The 15619-nt window shown below is 38.3% G+C and overlaps 1 protein-coding gene across 1 annotated transcript; it reads left to right on the forward strand.

Moving 5' to 3' along the window:
- The first annotated feature begins 357 nt into the window (after window positions 1-357).
- mRpL12 (mitochondrial ribosomal protein L12) lies at window positions 358-14519 on the forward strand. Its single transcript, XM_053776639.2, has 5 exons — window positions 358-535; window positions 2139-2241; window positions 5496-5654; window positions 13470-13604; window positions 14214-14519. Exons 1-5 carry the CDS (start codon window positions 477-479, stop codon window positions 14328-14330), a joined length of 573 nt encoding a protein of 190 aa, XP_053632614.1. The 5' UTR covers window positions 358-476; the 3' UTR covers window positions 14331-14519.
- Window positions 14520-15619: the final 1100 nt, after the last annotated feature.

Genomic DNA, 15619 nt, shown 5'->3' on the forward strand with positions numbered 1-15619 from the left:
TGGAACAAACTCCCGAGTACAGTTATAGAGGCCAGAACGTTGTGTAGCTTTAAAAATAGGTTGGATAAATACATGAGTGGATGTGGGTGGGTGTGAGTTAGACCTGATAGCTTGTGCTACCAGGTCGGTTGCCGTGTTCCTCCCTTAAGTCAATGTGACCTGACCTGACTAGGTTGGGTGCATTGGCTTAAGCCGGTAGGAGACTTGGACCTGCCTCGCATGGGCCAGTAGGCCTGCTGCAGTGTTCCTTCGTTCTTATGTTCTTATACCTGAATAAACTTCCTTATCATTACTAGTATTAGTGACCGGGTACGGGGGTCACTGCAGGTTACCGTGGTCTGGTAGGGTGGAGTACGGCTCAGGTTGTAGCGACCCTTAACACTCTCAACACCACCAGACAAGGCTGGTACACGCTCAGGAACACACCACTAATATTAATTTCTTCTTCTTCTGTGGTGTAGGACCATAGTGTCACCATGCAGGCTCTGAGGGCCGTCTCTGCTGCCAACTACGGTGCTCTTACCTGTTCATTGAGGTTTGTATTGTAACAATTATTTTGAAAAAAATTCTGACGGCTTTTGGTCTAGGGACCCTAGTGGGTTTAGTGCTTCTCTTCTTATTATAAGATGTTGGGTTAAGGAATTGTTACTACCATCCATTTTCATTTGATCAAACCTGATTGCCTTCCATTCCTCATGCCCCAGGCGCTGTGACCCCTGCGGGTTTTGTAGTTCCTAGGTAATTTACACTGATAAATGTACTTAATGTATGCCTGTACCTAAATTAACATTATTCGCTCAAAGGAAGAGTCTTCATGCTGGTGAAACACTCTTAATCCAGGGAATTGGAGCTACCCTCCCCTTGGATCAAACCCCAGGGACTTTGATTCATGGTTCAGCAATTCCCTATAAATAGCACCATAATCCCTACATCTATGTACGTAGATATGTCTGCCTATGTGCGCTACCAAGTTTGCAGTCTACTAGTAATTTGTGCCTCTCAAAGAAGGCTCCTAGATATTGGTGATGTGCTCTTGATCTAAGGAATTGAACCTGTACTCCAATTCCTTGAATCAAGCCTGAATGCCATAAAGTCGGTACCTGACCAGCCGGGCTGTGGCTCGTACGTTGGATTGCGTGCAGCCAGCAGTAACAGCCTGGTTGATCAGGCTCTGATCCACCAGGAGCCTGGTCACAGACCGGGCCGTGGGGGCGTTGAACCCCAGAACTCTCTCCAGGTAAACTCCAGGTAATTCCCCAAGGCACTATGACCCCTATGGGTTTAGTGCTCCCCCATGAATGTAATAATAGTAATTTGTGCAGATGACAAGAACAGTCACTTAAAAGTAATCCTAGGTACAGTTGTTGTAATACATAATCTACACAATGTTTTTAACTCACTTTACAATACATATAGTCTGGGATGTGTTTCATGTATAAGTTCATCATTCACATTGCTTAGTTAGTGCAGTAATACTTTTGATACAAATTATGAATTTATATACTGTATTACAAATTAAGTCTGTATACAGTAGACTTTGGAATTTACCTTAATGTTTGCTTCTATATTTACAATATATGTTATAGTGTTGCTTATTTTTGTGTTTAATTGTATGATTCTCCTATTTCCAGGGCAGACCAAAGCATTGGATTAATTTAGGTTCAGTAGGGTCTATGGGGAGGGAGCACTAAACCCATAGGAGTTGTACAGTGCCTTAGGGAATGGGAGGCAATCAGATTCAATCTTAAATCCAAGGAAAGGGAGGGTAGCTCCAATTTCCAGGATGAAGAGCACTGAACCTCTTCCCTGGGGAAAGGGGGGTGGGGGATAATTCAGTGAGTTAATGAGGTACTTTCCAGTTTGTTGGTTGTTGCACTGCAGTGCAAAATAACCTCAAGAAACTTAGTATCCTTAGCTTTAATACATGTTGGCAAAAATATCTCTTCCAATTTGAATTAAATTTTTCATGCCTTTTTTCCTTTTTTGGCTATTCTTATTTTCATGCAAATAATTAGCTTATTAAATTGTTAAATCTAGCAAAATGCTGGATGAAACTTTTGGTATCAAATATGAAAAGTGAAAACTACAAATTATATTGAATGTTTTAAAGTTATGTGCTGTTTCTTCTCTTTTCTTAGACACTGCAAGTGGAGACAGGCAGCAGCATTTGTGCTAAATAAACAGAATCGTTTTTTGTGTGCCGAGTCTCTGACCATCCCAACACCTGATGGAGAACCAAAGGTTTGCTGCATTCTTGAGTTTATGTAATGAATTTTATACAGTTCCAGTATACTGTATTGTATACAGTATATATGCACTCCATTATATACTGCTGTAGTTTTATTTTTGTTTAAATTTTATATTATTTTTAAAGTTTTCATATACTGCAGGCATCCAAATTCCTTAAACATGCAAACAATCTACATAAAAGATTTATTTTTACTTAAATAGTGTCCTAGCATTATTTAAGCTTTTAATATCTAGGCAGATCACACATGCATTACTGGATGAAACGATAGTACACCTGTACAGAATTGTAATTTTATCTGTAAAATGCTTTACTTTCTACACCCTTAAAAGTATTTTGACAAAAATAGTTTCTTCACATCATCCTCCCAGCTTCTGCATGTCATCCTCCCAGTTTCTTCATCTCATCCTCCCAGTTTCATCCCATCCTTCCAACTTACTCCTACAACATGACAAAACAAAGCAATTTAGCTTTTTTACTTTGATATTGTACAAGACTGGTACACAATACCGACAAGATGAAATTAAGACACATGTACAACATCTGGGTATCTTTATTGTAGACGTTTCGCCATCCAGTGGTTTTATCAATACAAATTCTAGGACATAATTTGAAGACAGTAGAACTATATACAGAAGATGAGGTAATCAGTCCCTCAGCCTTGGAGTTGGTGCTTTCTTTCTTTCAACACACCGGCCGTATCCCACTGAGGTGGGGTGGCCCAAAAGGAAAAACAAAAGTTTCTCCTTTTACATTTAGTAATATATACAGGAGAAGAGGTTACTAGCCCCTTGCTCCCGGCATTTTAGTCGCCTCTTACAACACGCATGGCTTACGGAGGAAGAATTCTGTTCCACTTCCCCATGGAGATAAGAGGAAATAAACAAGAATAAGAACTAGAAAGAAAATAGAAGAAAACCCAGAGGGGTGTGTATATATGTGCTTGTACATGTATGTGTAGTGTGACCTAAGTGTAAGTAGAAGTAGCAAGACGTACCTGAAATCTTGCATGTTCATGAGACAGAAAAAAGGACACCAGCAATCCTACCATCATGTAAAACAATTACAGGCTTTCGTTTTACACTCACTTGGCAGGACGGTAGTACCTCCCTGGGCGGTTGCTGTCTACCAACCTACTACTACTTGGTGCTCTTCACACCAATTCCAAGGCTGAGGAACTGATTACCTCATCTTCTGTATATAGTTCTACTGTCTTCAAATTACAGTATTGATAAAGCCTCTGGATGGCAAAACATGTACAATAAAGATACCCAGATGTTGCACGTGTCTTACTTTGGTATTGCGGAGTCGCTGGCCTCTTCTGCAAACAACAGATCCCGGGGCAACTTGCTGCTGTTTGCAATGGCTGTCTGGCTGTCCTGCCAAGGAGGGACAGGCACCTAGCAACGTCTGCTGGCAATAGATGAATTCCTTACAATGTTTGTTAACGGATCATTACTCTGAAAATTGTTCATGATTTTAATCAAGTGTTCACGATTGTGACCAGCTCTTCCTGGAGCTCATTATCTTTGTCAATTCTCATTATTGTAACCAAATCTAGTTCATTACCTTTGTAATTAGTCATGAGTGTGACCAGCTCTATCTGGAGCTCATTATGTTTGTACTTGGTCACGATTGTGACCAGATCTAGTTCATTACATTTGTAACTTCCTCAGCTATTAAAACTTTGGAGTCCAGTCCCTGGACCAATTATGTACCTCTGTAATCTTTTGACTACTGCCCACAGGATGGGTATGGGGTGCATAATAAACATATTAAACTAACTAACTTTGGTATTGCTCAGTTTGTCTTGTACTCTGCTCCTGTTCTACTTAGTAGTGTTGCACAAAGCACATGCATGGGAGTTAGGGTAAGAAAATGAGATATGTAGGTGTGGTGATAGCTGAGACTATTAGCAAACAAAAGGAAACTTTGCTGTTAGATGTAGAATTAACATGATTACATTTATAATGATATCATTGCTAAATACTATGTATGGCTGTGAAAAGAGGCAGGAGTACCTCAAACATGAGATAGTTGGTTCAACCCATAGTGGAGTGGAGGTGAAAAATAGTGTGAGGCCAGTTCATTGAATTGTCAGTGCATAAGTAAAAGAATAGAGAAGAACCAAAAAAAAAAAAAAAAAAAAAAAAGGCAGGATGTATTCCTCTTGACTGTGAGAATATGTTTTTACTTATGAAAAGCACTAAACTCATGAGGATTATTCAGTACAAAATTGCAAAAGATATGCTGCTGGACTGCACATATAGATTTTTATATGAGGCTGATAAAAGTAATAGAAAAAATAAACATGATACAAAAATGTATATTGTAGGTAATTCCTAACATAGTAACCAGTTTCATTTTGTAGTAGGAATTTTTTATTATTATCACACTGGCAGATTCCCACCAAGGCAGGGTGTCATGAAAAAGAAAAACTTTCACCATCATTCACTCCATCACTGTCTTGCCAGAAGGGTGCTTTACACTACAGTTTAAACTGCAACATTAACACCCCTCCTTCAGAGTGCAGGCACTGTACTTCCCATCTCCAGGACTCAAGTCCGGCCTGCCGGTTTCCCTGAACCCCTTCATAAATGTTACTGTGCTCACACTCCAACAGCACGTCAAGTATTAAAAACCATTTGTCTCCATTCACTCCTATCAAACACGCTCACGCATGCCTGCTGGAAGTCCAAGCCCCTCGCACACAAAACCTCCTTTACCCCCTCCCTCCAACCTTTCCTAGGCCGACCCCTACTCCGCCTTCCTTCCACTACAGACTGATACACTCTTGAAGTCACTCTGTTTCGCTCCATTCTCTCTACATGTCCGAACCACCTCAACAACCCTTCCTCAGCCCTCTGGACAACAGTTTTGGTAATCCCGCACCTCCTCCTAACTTCCAAACTACGAATTCTCTGCATTATATTCACACCACACATTGCCCTCAGACATGACATCTCCACTGCCTCCAGCCTTCTCCTCGCTGCAACATTCATCACCCATGCTTCACACCCATATAAGAGCATTGGTAAAACTTTACTCTCATACATTCCCCTGTTTGCCTCCAAGGACAAAGTTCTTTGTCTCCATAGACTCCTAAGTGCACCACTCACCCTTTTCCCCTCATCAGTTCTATGAATCATGAGGTGTAGTAGGAATATTGAAGGATATCTTTAAGATTTAAAAAAAAAAAAAAAGTGTACCAGAAACAAATGTGATTTTAATGATGTGTCGGTTTCAGATTTATCCGGAAAAGATACAAACCATTGTGTCCCAAATCTCCCAGTTGACGTTAGTTGAGGTGGCAGATCTGAATGAGTTGCTCAAGAAGACACTTAATATTTCTGATGCCCCAATCATGGCATATGCTGGAGGGATGCCAGTACCAGCTGGTGCTCAGGTAATGTCAGGTGTTGAGTGTACTAATAAGCATGTAATGTAATCATAACCAGTGATCATGCTTAGATTTCACATTTGCTAATGTAACAGTTTGAAAATAAGGTATACTGTCATTTTATTCAGTACTGTGCCTCTATTTATGCTAACATAAATTTGTTGTGAATGCATCATTCAATCATAGTACAATATAGTTTTGTGCAGAATCATCTGAGGTCTCCAGCATGGAAATCTTTTGTGTTACTTTTTGTGCCATGAGGACTTAAATAACTAGTGAAATTGGAGTTTACCACAACTGATTTTTGGGCGAGACCTGATTTCAGTACAGGCATTTACTGGTGTTGCATTCTCAGAAAAAAAAAAATGCAGAAAGGTAGTTTTCAAAAGGCAAATAAAAATTTTTTCCATAGAGCTTTTACAAATTAAGATAAATTCTAGAAAACATTTTGGTCTTTAAAATGCAAGAAAAGTGTAAATTAACCAAGAAATATATAAAAAATATATACAATATTGAAGTGTTTATAAAAATACATGATCCAAGGAACTGGAAAGCCCCCCCTACTATGGTTGCAAATATTGGAAATATATGACTTTTTCAAGCAAGAGGAAGGATGGGGGAGGGGGGGGCAAGGTGATGTTCACTGCAGTGAGCTAGTGACTACTCTTCTAAAACAGCATTTATAGCAGGACGTTCCCAAACTAGGCCAGGCGCATTCCCCAAGAGTACTCAAAGGAATTTTCAGAGGGTATGCAGTTATAGTATTTAGTGGGAAGCGCTAAACCCACAGAGGTGATACTATGCCTGAGGAAATAGGAAGCAATCCGGTTAGATCCAAGGAAGGGGAGAACAGGTAAACTTCCTTGGACCAACAGCCTCTTAATGGCATCAGACAACCTCCCTTGAGAGGAGTCAGTATGCCAGTGAATGACCATTTGGAGTGTTATTTCATCATTGATTTTTTAATTTCTTTATATTCACTATTTTATAGACTAATGTAACATTCCAAATATTAAGACTTATTTAGTAAAAGAACCATTTCAGTGCTATACAGTATTTAAACAAAAGTACATCTAAGTATATTCTTATAAAAATATGCTTGGCTCTTTGTTGAGGATGGTCTCATGGTGGCTTTGTCAAAGCCACCATCCTGAATGAATACCCTGGCAAAGTGCATGGGCATGCCATCATAGAAGCTAAGACATTGTGTAGTTTTAAAAATAGATTGGATAAATGTACATGAGTGGGTGTGGGTGGGTGTGAGTTGGACTTGACTAGCTTGTGCTAATAGGTCTGATGCCATGCTCCTTCTTTAAGTGGATGTGACCTGACCTGACTAGGTGGGTCATTGGTTTAAGCCAGGTGACTTGGACCTGCCTCACATGGGCCAGTAGGCCTGCGGCAGTGTTCCTTCTTTCTTATGTTCTTGGACTTTGCATGTGAGAAAAAATGTTTTGGTTTTCTCTCAGTTTGATTTATGGCTTTTTGCTCTTTCTCTCTGAGCTGCCCTGTATGATGCAGTCAGTTTGAGCTCAGTGTTTTCCATTTCTCTAATAAGTGTTTCTTTTCGATCTTCAAAAGTTTGAAGCCCTTGAAAAGTTTTGTAATTTTTCGTCTATGTCTGTAGAGGAAATGCCACTCTTAAGCTTACAGCTTTTTTTCCCTAATGGTACATGTCTGAAGCATACATTTAGTGCCAATGAACTTATCATCACAAGATGCTAGTTTAAATTCATGTTAATCATGTTATCTTCCTATGATGCACCGCATGGACCCAAATGACCCAACATTTTATCCTAGGTGTGAAAAGGTGCTAGGTGACTCAAATAGTTTAGCTGAAGCTTAAAATGGCAGTGCATGAGATATTTGAATGCACAAAAATTACACACAATATATATTGCTCACAGTTAGGTCCCCAAAGTTAAAGGGCTAAAAAAAATGTGTATACAGTGGATCCCCAGTTCGCGATGCTATCGGTATCCGATAAATCCGGTAACCGATGCATTATATCGCAGAAAATTTGCCTCGCTTCCCGATACAAAACCCAGTATGCGATGTGGTTCGTACGAGACGTGTCCATGTGTGGCCTGAACTGCCCCGTGTGTGCCAGTGTTTACAAGCCAGCCAGTGTGTGCGCATCTAAGGATACATTCGGTACATTCCATATTATCCATATTATCACTGTTTTTGGTGCCTGTTTTTGCAAAATAAGTCACCGTGGGCCTCAAGAAAGCTCCCAGTGCCAACCCTTCGAGACCAAGGGTGCTAATGACTGTTGAAATAAAGAAAGAGATAATTGCAAAGTACGAAAGTGGAGTGCGTGTGTCGGAGCTGGTCAGGTTGTATAGTAAACCCCAATAAACCATCTCTACTATAGTGAGCAAGAAAACGGCACTCAAGGAAGCTGTTCTTGCAAAAGGTGCAACTGTGATTACGAAACAGCGACCGCAAGTGTTAGAAAATGTTGAGAGACTGTTATTGGTGTGGATAAATGAAAAACAAATAGCAGGAGATAGCATCTCTCAAGCAATCATTTGTGAAAAGGCTAGGCAGTTGCATGACGATTTGGTAAAAAAATCACCCTCAGACAGCTATTGCAAGCCGTGCTGGTGACTATTACACTGACAATGTTGTGAACCACTTTAGGAAAGTCATAAAGGAACGAGAGGTACAGGCCTCTATGGACAGATATGTTGTGCGACAGAGGTCCAGTGACTCAACCTGGTCCTAGTGGCATTAAAAGAAGAAGGGAAGTAACCCCGGAAAAGGACTTGGTACCTCAAGTCCTAATGGAGGGGGATTCCCCTTCTAAATGCTAACACCATCCACACACTCCCCTCCTCCCATCCCATCAATCATCACCAGATCTTCATTAAAGGTAAGTGTCAATTATTCTTTCGTTATTTATTGTTATTTATTGTTATTGTTGTTATTGTAATTACTATTCTATTGCATTAAACTTAATATTTCATGTGGTAAAAGTTTTTTTTTTTTCATACTTTTAGGTGTCTTGCACGGATTAATTTGATTTCCATTATTTCTTATGGGGAAAATTGATTCGCTTTCCGATATTTTTGGTTTACGATGAGCTCTCAGGAACGAATTAGTATCGCGAACCGGGGGTCCACTGTATTTTCTATCCTAGTGTGAAGATATAAATATTTTTTTTGCAAGCACTGTGTCTGTCATGTTGCATATAGTTGTTCATAGTAACAATTTATGTATTAAGTATACTCCTAAAAATTAAGAGTATATTGATTTATCTGTATATCTTAATTGTGAGCAATGTTTATCAAAGGTATTGTTTACATCTATTCAGAGGGGTACATGATGGACTGAAGTTTGAGAAAAATTGTTCTAAAGATTTCTATCCAAAGTGTGTATTTGTGAATTTTTCCAGTCACTGTATTGACTTATATTCATTATGTTTCTTTTTCATTGAAGATAGATTTTATTTAAACATTTGTATAAAGGTGATTGCCCATACATACTGGTACAGTATTTGCCTGTTCATAATGGTGCTAGTAGCATTGAAGGACTAATGCTGGGGACTTGAGCCTCGTTCCTAAAATAACAATACAGGGATACCTCACTAACATGGCGAGTTAGTGAGGAGATATTAGCCACAAAGCAAATATCGCCTCTTTTCACTTGCCAGTGCATATAAAAGAGTAAAATCACATTTACACTATCATTAAGTATGGAATAGCACTAGGCCTATAAAAAAAAAATTCAGAAGTAAAAAAAATTTTTTTTAAATTGCTGAAAAACCATCGTAAGAGCAAGGCAAGTGCCAAAAATAATAAACATGAATATAACTGAAGAGTGTCATATTAGTAAATTATTTTTATAATCATAACCAAGCACTAAACCCATAACCTGTGTTAGTGAAACACTCTAAAGCAAGCTCAGCAATAATGAGGTATGCCTGTACTCCTTAATTTTATGATATCTGTACAGTAACTACATATATGTTCTTCATAATACATAGTTTCAAATAATTTAATTTAATTTAATTTAAGTTTCAAATAATTGAATTTCTATTTTGCATTATGCATACTCAGGATGCTGAGGTAAAATAATATAATATATAATTTCCTTATATGTATATATTATCACTGCATGTTACTGATTCTGAGCTGGAGGGGGCATGTATTCTTCCTAAAACTTATTTAATACCAACATATGTACATTTTTCAGGCAAGCTTTTATTAAGCAAAACTAGGATATGTTCTTTAAGATGTATTTAAGTAATTTCATTCTACTAAAGGAGTTATCAGTAGTAGTCAGAATGATGTTTGGCATGTGTGAGGGAAAAAAAAGATGCAGTAATGTGAAAATATTATAGTCATTGAGAAAAATGCAGTACAGGTACATTATATATGAAAATTTTTGGTGCAGCATGTAATTGCTTTCGTAAATTAAGTCCATGAGAGCAGTACACAGAGGACAATTCTTTGAGGAAGAAAAACGCCTATGACTAAGCAAGCTAGTAAATAGCTACTGTATATGACTGACCAGTTAGGCTGTCACCCATGGCAGCACTATCATAAAGCAGAGTTATTTCTTTGCTACACATCCTGCACTGCTGGAAATGTAAACACATATGCAGTATAATGTGATCCTTTATTGACAACGTTTCACCCACACAGTGGGCTTTATCAAGTCACAGAGAGATAAAGGATCACATTATACTGCATGTGTGTTTATATTTCCATTGTGTCGGTATTTTATACCATTTATTTCTATCCTGCACTGCTGTTTTTTTTTTTTTCACACATCTTGCAGTACTATTTTGCTTGCTCCACAGTCTCTTCAACATTTTTCTTTCAATAAATCTAGTTTTTTATAAGACTAAGGATAAATGAAGAAAAAAGGTTTCATTGGGATAGGCTGTGTCTCGATGCACCACTACAGTCTTGTTGAAGGGGTAAAATTCCTTCAGCCCAGATGCAATTGAAGAGCTGTACTAGGAAGTCAAGTGCTGAAGGGTGCAAATCTTGAAGTGTGGGAACATGTACATCATCAGGACTAGCTACTGTTGACTAGTATCTCAGCAATATCTCCGTACAGCTTTAACGAAATGTTATGAGTTTCTTTGGTTTGAGAGAGAAAGCTCGGTGGAGTAGATTCTTACATGGGGTTGGACTGATGAAAGTCAGGAGACAAATGTAAGTCTTGAGAAACCTGAGCAAAATGTTGCCATATTGCTTTTGCTATACCAGCATCACGGTTGGCTAGCTTTGCACCATTATTGTTGAGGTTCTGTAAATACTTTCCCACTATTTTTTTTTTCTGTAGTACGGTATTTTAAAGAGTCTCATTTTAGAGTAGAGGCATGAGCACTAACAAGTATCTTAGTTGGCTGACTGTGTGCTTGATCCAGATGCTTGAAAACAAGATAATGCTTATTGGCATAAGTATACTGGGAGTGATTGCAAATGGCATGTTTTATTTGAATACCTTGAGCATTTAAGGCTACCAAGGTACACTTCTAGGAAAATGTTTTCTTAGGGTCCAGGGAATGGTTAAAAAGATGTAAAAACTTATTAATAGAGGAGGCATTTGCAGGAGGAGTTGGAAGAGGGACAGTATGTCAAGTGTGTTCAGTTTGCACTCTTCTTTCTTTCTTTGTTGGGTTTATGAGGGCCACTGACAGCATAAGCCGTATTGAGCCCGACTTCTCGATGGTATGAGGAAAAATTGTTGCCCAAGGCTGGAAGATGAGAGAAAAGGAACAAAAGTTCCTTTGTAAATAGAAATAGAAACTCGAAGTTTCCAATTAGATCCGGTGGACCCCCTTGCCAAGCCCCAGCAGAGCGGGACACTCACACCCCTACCTGAGTTCAGTAACCAGCTTCCCACCAAATTCAGTTTGCACTCTTAGAGCGATACTGGTAACAGCAAGGAGTATGGGTACATAGGAGCGGAAGAGTGATAATGGGAGGTAAGGGTTGTTATCATGGAGATCCTTTACTACTGTCCAGCCAAAGTCTAGTGCAATGCAAGGTAAACAAAATGAGAGGTCAATACATGAAAGAATACAAGTGTGAGGGTTGTAACAGGCTGAACATCTCTTATTGAAGTCATGTACCATATGAATAACAAAAAAAAAGGCACAATACCGTGACTGGAATGATACACAAATAACCCACACAGAAGAGAGGAGCTTATGACAACGTTTCGATCCGACTTGGGCAATTTACGAAGTCACACTGTCACAAAGTCACAGTGTGACTTTGTAAATTGTCCAAGTCAGACCAAAATGTCATTGTAAACTCCTCTCTTCTATGTGCGGGTTATTTGTGTATGTACCATATGAGTAAAGCAGAGAGGAAAAAAACAGTAAGTTTACATGAGTTTCCGAGAGACCCTCCCTAAATAAAATGAGCGGAATTAAAAACTGCCTAAGAGTAGGAGCGGTTTAGCTGAACATAAGAAAGGAGGAACACTGCAGCAGGCCTGTTGGCCCATACTAGGCAGGTCCTTCACAATCCATCCCACTAACAGAATATTTGCCCAACTCAATTTTCAATTTTACCCAAGCAATAACTTTGATAATTCTGTTAACTCATGTGCAAGTCCCACTCAAATCCAACCCCTCTCACTCATGTATTTATCCACCCTAAATTTGAAACTACCCAAGGTCTTAGCCTGAATAACCCTGCTAGGCAGACTGTTCCACTCATCAAATACCCTATTTCCAAACCAATACTTTCCTATATCCTTTCTAAATCTAAACTTGTCTAATTTGAATCCATTATTATGGGTTATCTCTTGGAGAGATATCCTCAAGACCTTATTTATATCCCCTTTATTAATACCCATCTTCCACTTGTACACTTCTATCATGTCTCATACACTTTGATTATGTCTTGTACACTTTGATCATGTCATGATCATGAGGGTGAAACTGGGGTCTGCAGGTTATTGAAAAGTAAAAGGTGCAAAGGAGAGAGGCATAAATAATACAGTAGTTTAAATCTTAACAAATAGTGTAGAACATCAGTATGCACAAGTGCAATTGCATTACATGATGTATATAAGCATAAGTGATAAAAGTCTAAGATATTTAAAAAAGAAAATGCACTATTGAAGGTGTAATGATGCTAGTGAAGAACACTTGATCCAAGGAATTGGAGCTACTCTACTGTTACACATGCATTACCAAGTTTGATGGGTATTGCAAGAGAGAGTGGTAATCTGTTGCTTCATTATGAGAGATGAGGTCATGGGCAATAGTCAGGTGATTGGTAAGAATGATTTTCTCCATCAATTTCCTGATGAGCAGATGAACATTGTTCTAGCCTAGCAATAAAGACCTTATATTACAACACACACCACTGATGAACACTGGATTTGATGGCTACCACCAAAAGAATAACATTCATTATCTTATCATCATTACTGTTAGCAAAATTTGTATGTATTGTCTTTACTAGTGATGTGTCTTCCCTCTTGGATTGAACCTGATTGCCTCCTATTCTCCAGGCCCTTTATGACCCCTACTGGTTTAGTGCTTTTCCCCTAAATATAATAACACACTAATAATGAACATTATCTGCATTTGAGGTTTGGCAGTTGAGGAAAATAGAGCTGTAGTGGATAATCCTTTGGAAAAAGTATTATTATAATCATAACTAAGTGCTAAACATATGAGAGTCATACAGTTTTGCAAAAAGTAGAGACCAATCTCACTAAAGTCTTTACATCCCTGCTCTTAAAAGTTTTTTTTTTTTTTTTGTGCAAGCACAGTATCAGTGGAATTAAATTAAATTTCTATTGTTTTCAGTATAACGTCTAATATAACTTATTTGACAGGAGGAAGAGGAAGAGGCTGCTCCTGTCATGGTTCAGACTAGTTTTACACTGAAGATGAATAAATTTGATGAATCCAAGAAAGTGGCTCTTATTAAGGAAGTCAAGGCACGTCTGGAAGGATTTAATCTTGTTCAGGTAAATGCAATTGTTTTTAGTGGTTATTGTTGTATAATTTGCATTAGTGTGCTGATATGCTTTTGTTAAAGTTTTAGTCAAGTCATGTTAAGTACTTGTTTTCTTAGCAGTTTTGTTACTTTATGTGTAGTTGAATAAGTTCATGCAGTTTTTTCCTATTTATTTTCCTTTAAAATCATGTCTTTCAACAGGTAAAATTTTAACTATTTGTTTTAATTTAATAGGGTTTTTAATGCTCTCTGCATATATTTTTATGTAAATTTTGAAAAAATCAGTATGTTCATTGATTTGCCCTATTTTTGTAGGGAGGGTGGGTAGGCTCCAGCTTTGTATCGTTTCCTAATTCTTGATTAAAGCAAAAGAGTCATCGTTCATTTTGAACCCCCTTTATAATCTTTCCTGTGTTGTGTTCAGTCCATTCCTTTTACACTTATGCTGAAGAAATATATTTTGATATCCATGTAATTCCTTAGGTTCCATATTCTCCCTTTTTGGTAAAGAGCCTTTCCATGTGTGTTCTGTCTATGTTCCAGAGTATTTTGTATTTTGTGATCATATCCTGACACACATTTCCATATTTTTTAAGACGAAACTTGTTTTATGTTACAGGCCAAAAAGTTTGTGGAGAGCTGTCCCTGTGTTGTGAAGGCTGATATTCCAAAGGATGAGGCTGAGCAACTACTGGAAGCTTTTAAGGCAGTAGGAGCAGAATGTGTTATTGAATAAGCTGTTCTGTGTGTAGATCATTGTATGTACAGTTGAGTGAAAAGTAGATTTAGTTTCTCAGGCTTGAAATTTTTAAGTAAAATAATTTAGGTATGTAGGTAATACAGAATTTTTTTTTACATTAATTAAAATTGTAATTTTAGTGTAAGTCATTATTGCTGTATAGTAATAAACAGACTTATTTAATTATGCTATAGATTTTAATCTTTCCTTTATGAAATCCCACCAAAATTATCTGTTCAAGGTGAACACACTGTTTTGCACGTATATGTCAACCCTCAAAGTTAATGTATGTGAGGGGCTCTTGATCCAGGGTATTAAACTTATTCCCTCCTTCCTTGGATTGAACTTGAATGTCTTCCATTCCCCAGTCACTCTGGTGCTTGACCAGGCAAGCACCAGACGAGCCTGGCTCATGGCCTGGCTTAGAGAGTAGAGAAGCTCTCAAAACTCTTCAAAGGTATGGGTTTAGTGCCACCCCAATTAATCAAAAATTGTTTAAAATAAGGTTGATGGAATTACTGACATTGTTTGTTAGGAAAAAGGGCAGGTATAGCTAACAAGGCATTTTATTGTGGCTATGTTTCACTCTCCAAGAGCTTTAAGCCAATACAAACAATATAAGGACAAAGGATACGGAGAGGGAGCATGGCGAGGCAACACGAGGAATATACAATAAGTGCTGCAGTAGGCCTACTGGTGGTGGTAACAGTAGAAGCAGAGGTAACTTTTTAGCTATATGACTCCAAGGTTTGTTTTAAGGACTTATGCTAATACTTCAGAGACTGCAGCTGCCTTTACTCTGACTGAAATAGAGATTAATATTGATTCAAGGTAGTTTTGTCTGTAAGTATTTGGTTCTTTTTTACAATCAACAGGAATTATTGTATCTTTCCAGTGGTTAGTGGCAGTCAGGTGTTGTGTTCTTGCATTAAGTCATTACTTCTGCATGCACTGATGTGTTTTTTCAAACATTCCTAGGCTTGTAGATGAATGGTTCAGAGAACCGACAAGTTGATAAATTAGACACGTGCAACACTTGACTGATTACCTCAAACTACTCCTGTTCTTCACCATTCTCCTTTGTATGGACTGATGAAGCCACCGTGTCAAAACGTTTCCTCATTAAAGATACCCAAGTGTTGCACATGTGTCTGATTTTATCATTCCTAGGCTTCATGCTGTTTCCCCAATATATACCATATCATGCTGGGTCACCAACTGGAAAAGACCTGGGCTGGGACATTACTGGCAAACCATATTCAATCCAGTCCTACCTTGTCACAACC

The sequence above is a fragment of the Cherax quadricarinatus genome, chromosome 13 (genome assembly GCF_038502225.1).
Source record: "Cherax quadricarinatus isolate ZL_2023a chromosome 13, ASM3850222v1, whole genome shotgun sequence".
NCBI classification, from domain to species: Eukaryota; Metazoa; Arthropoda; class Malacostraca; order Decapoda; family Parastacidae; genus Cherax; species Cherax quadricarinatus.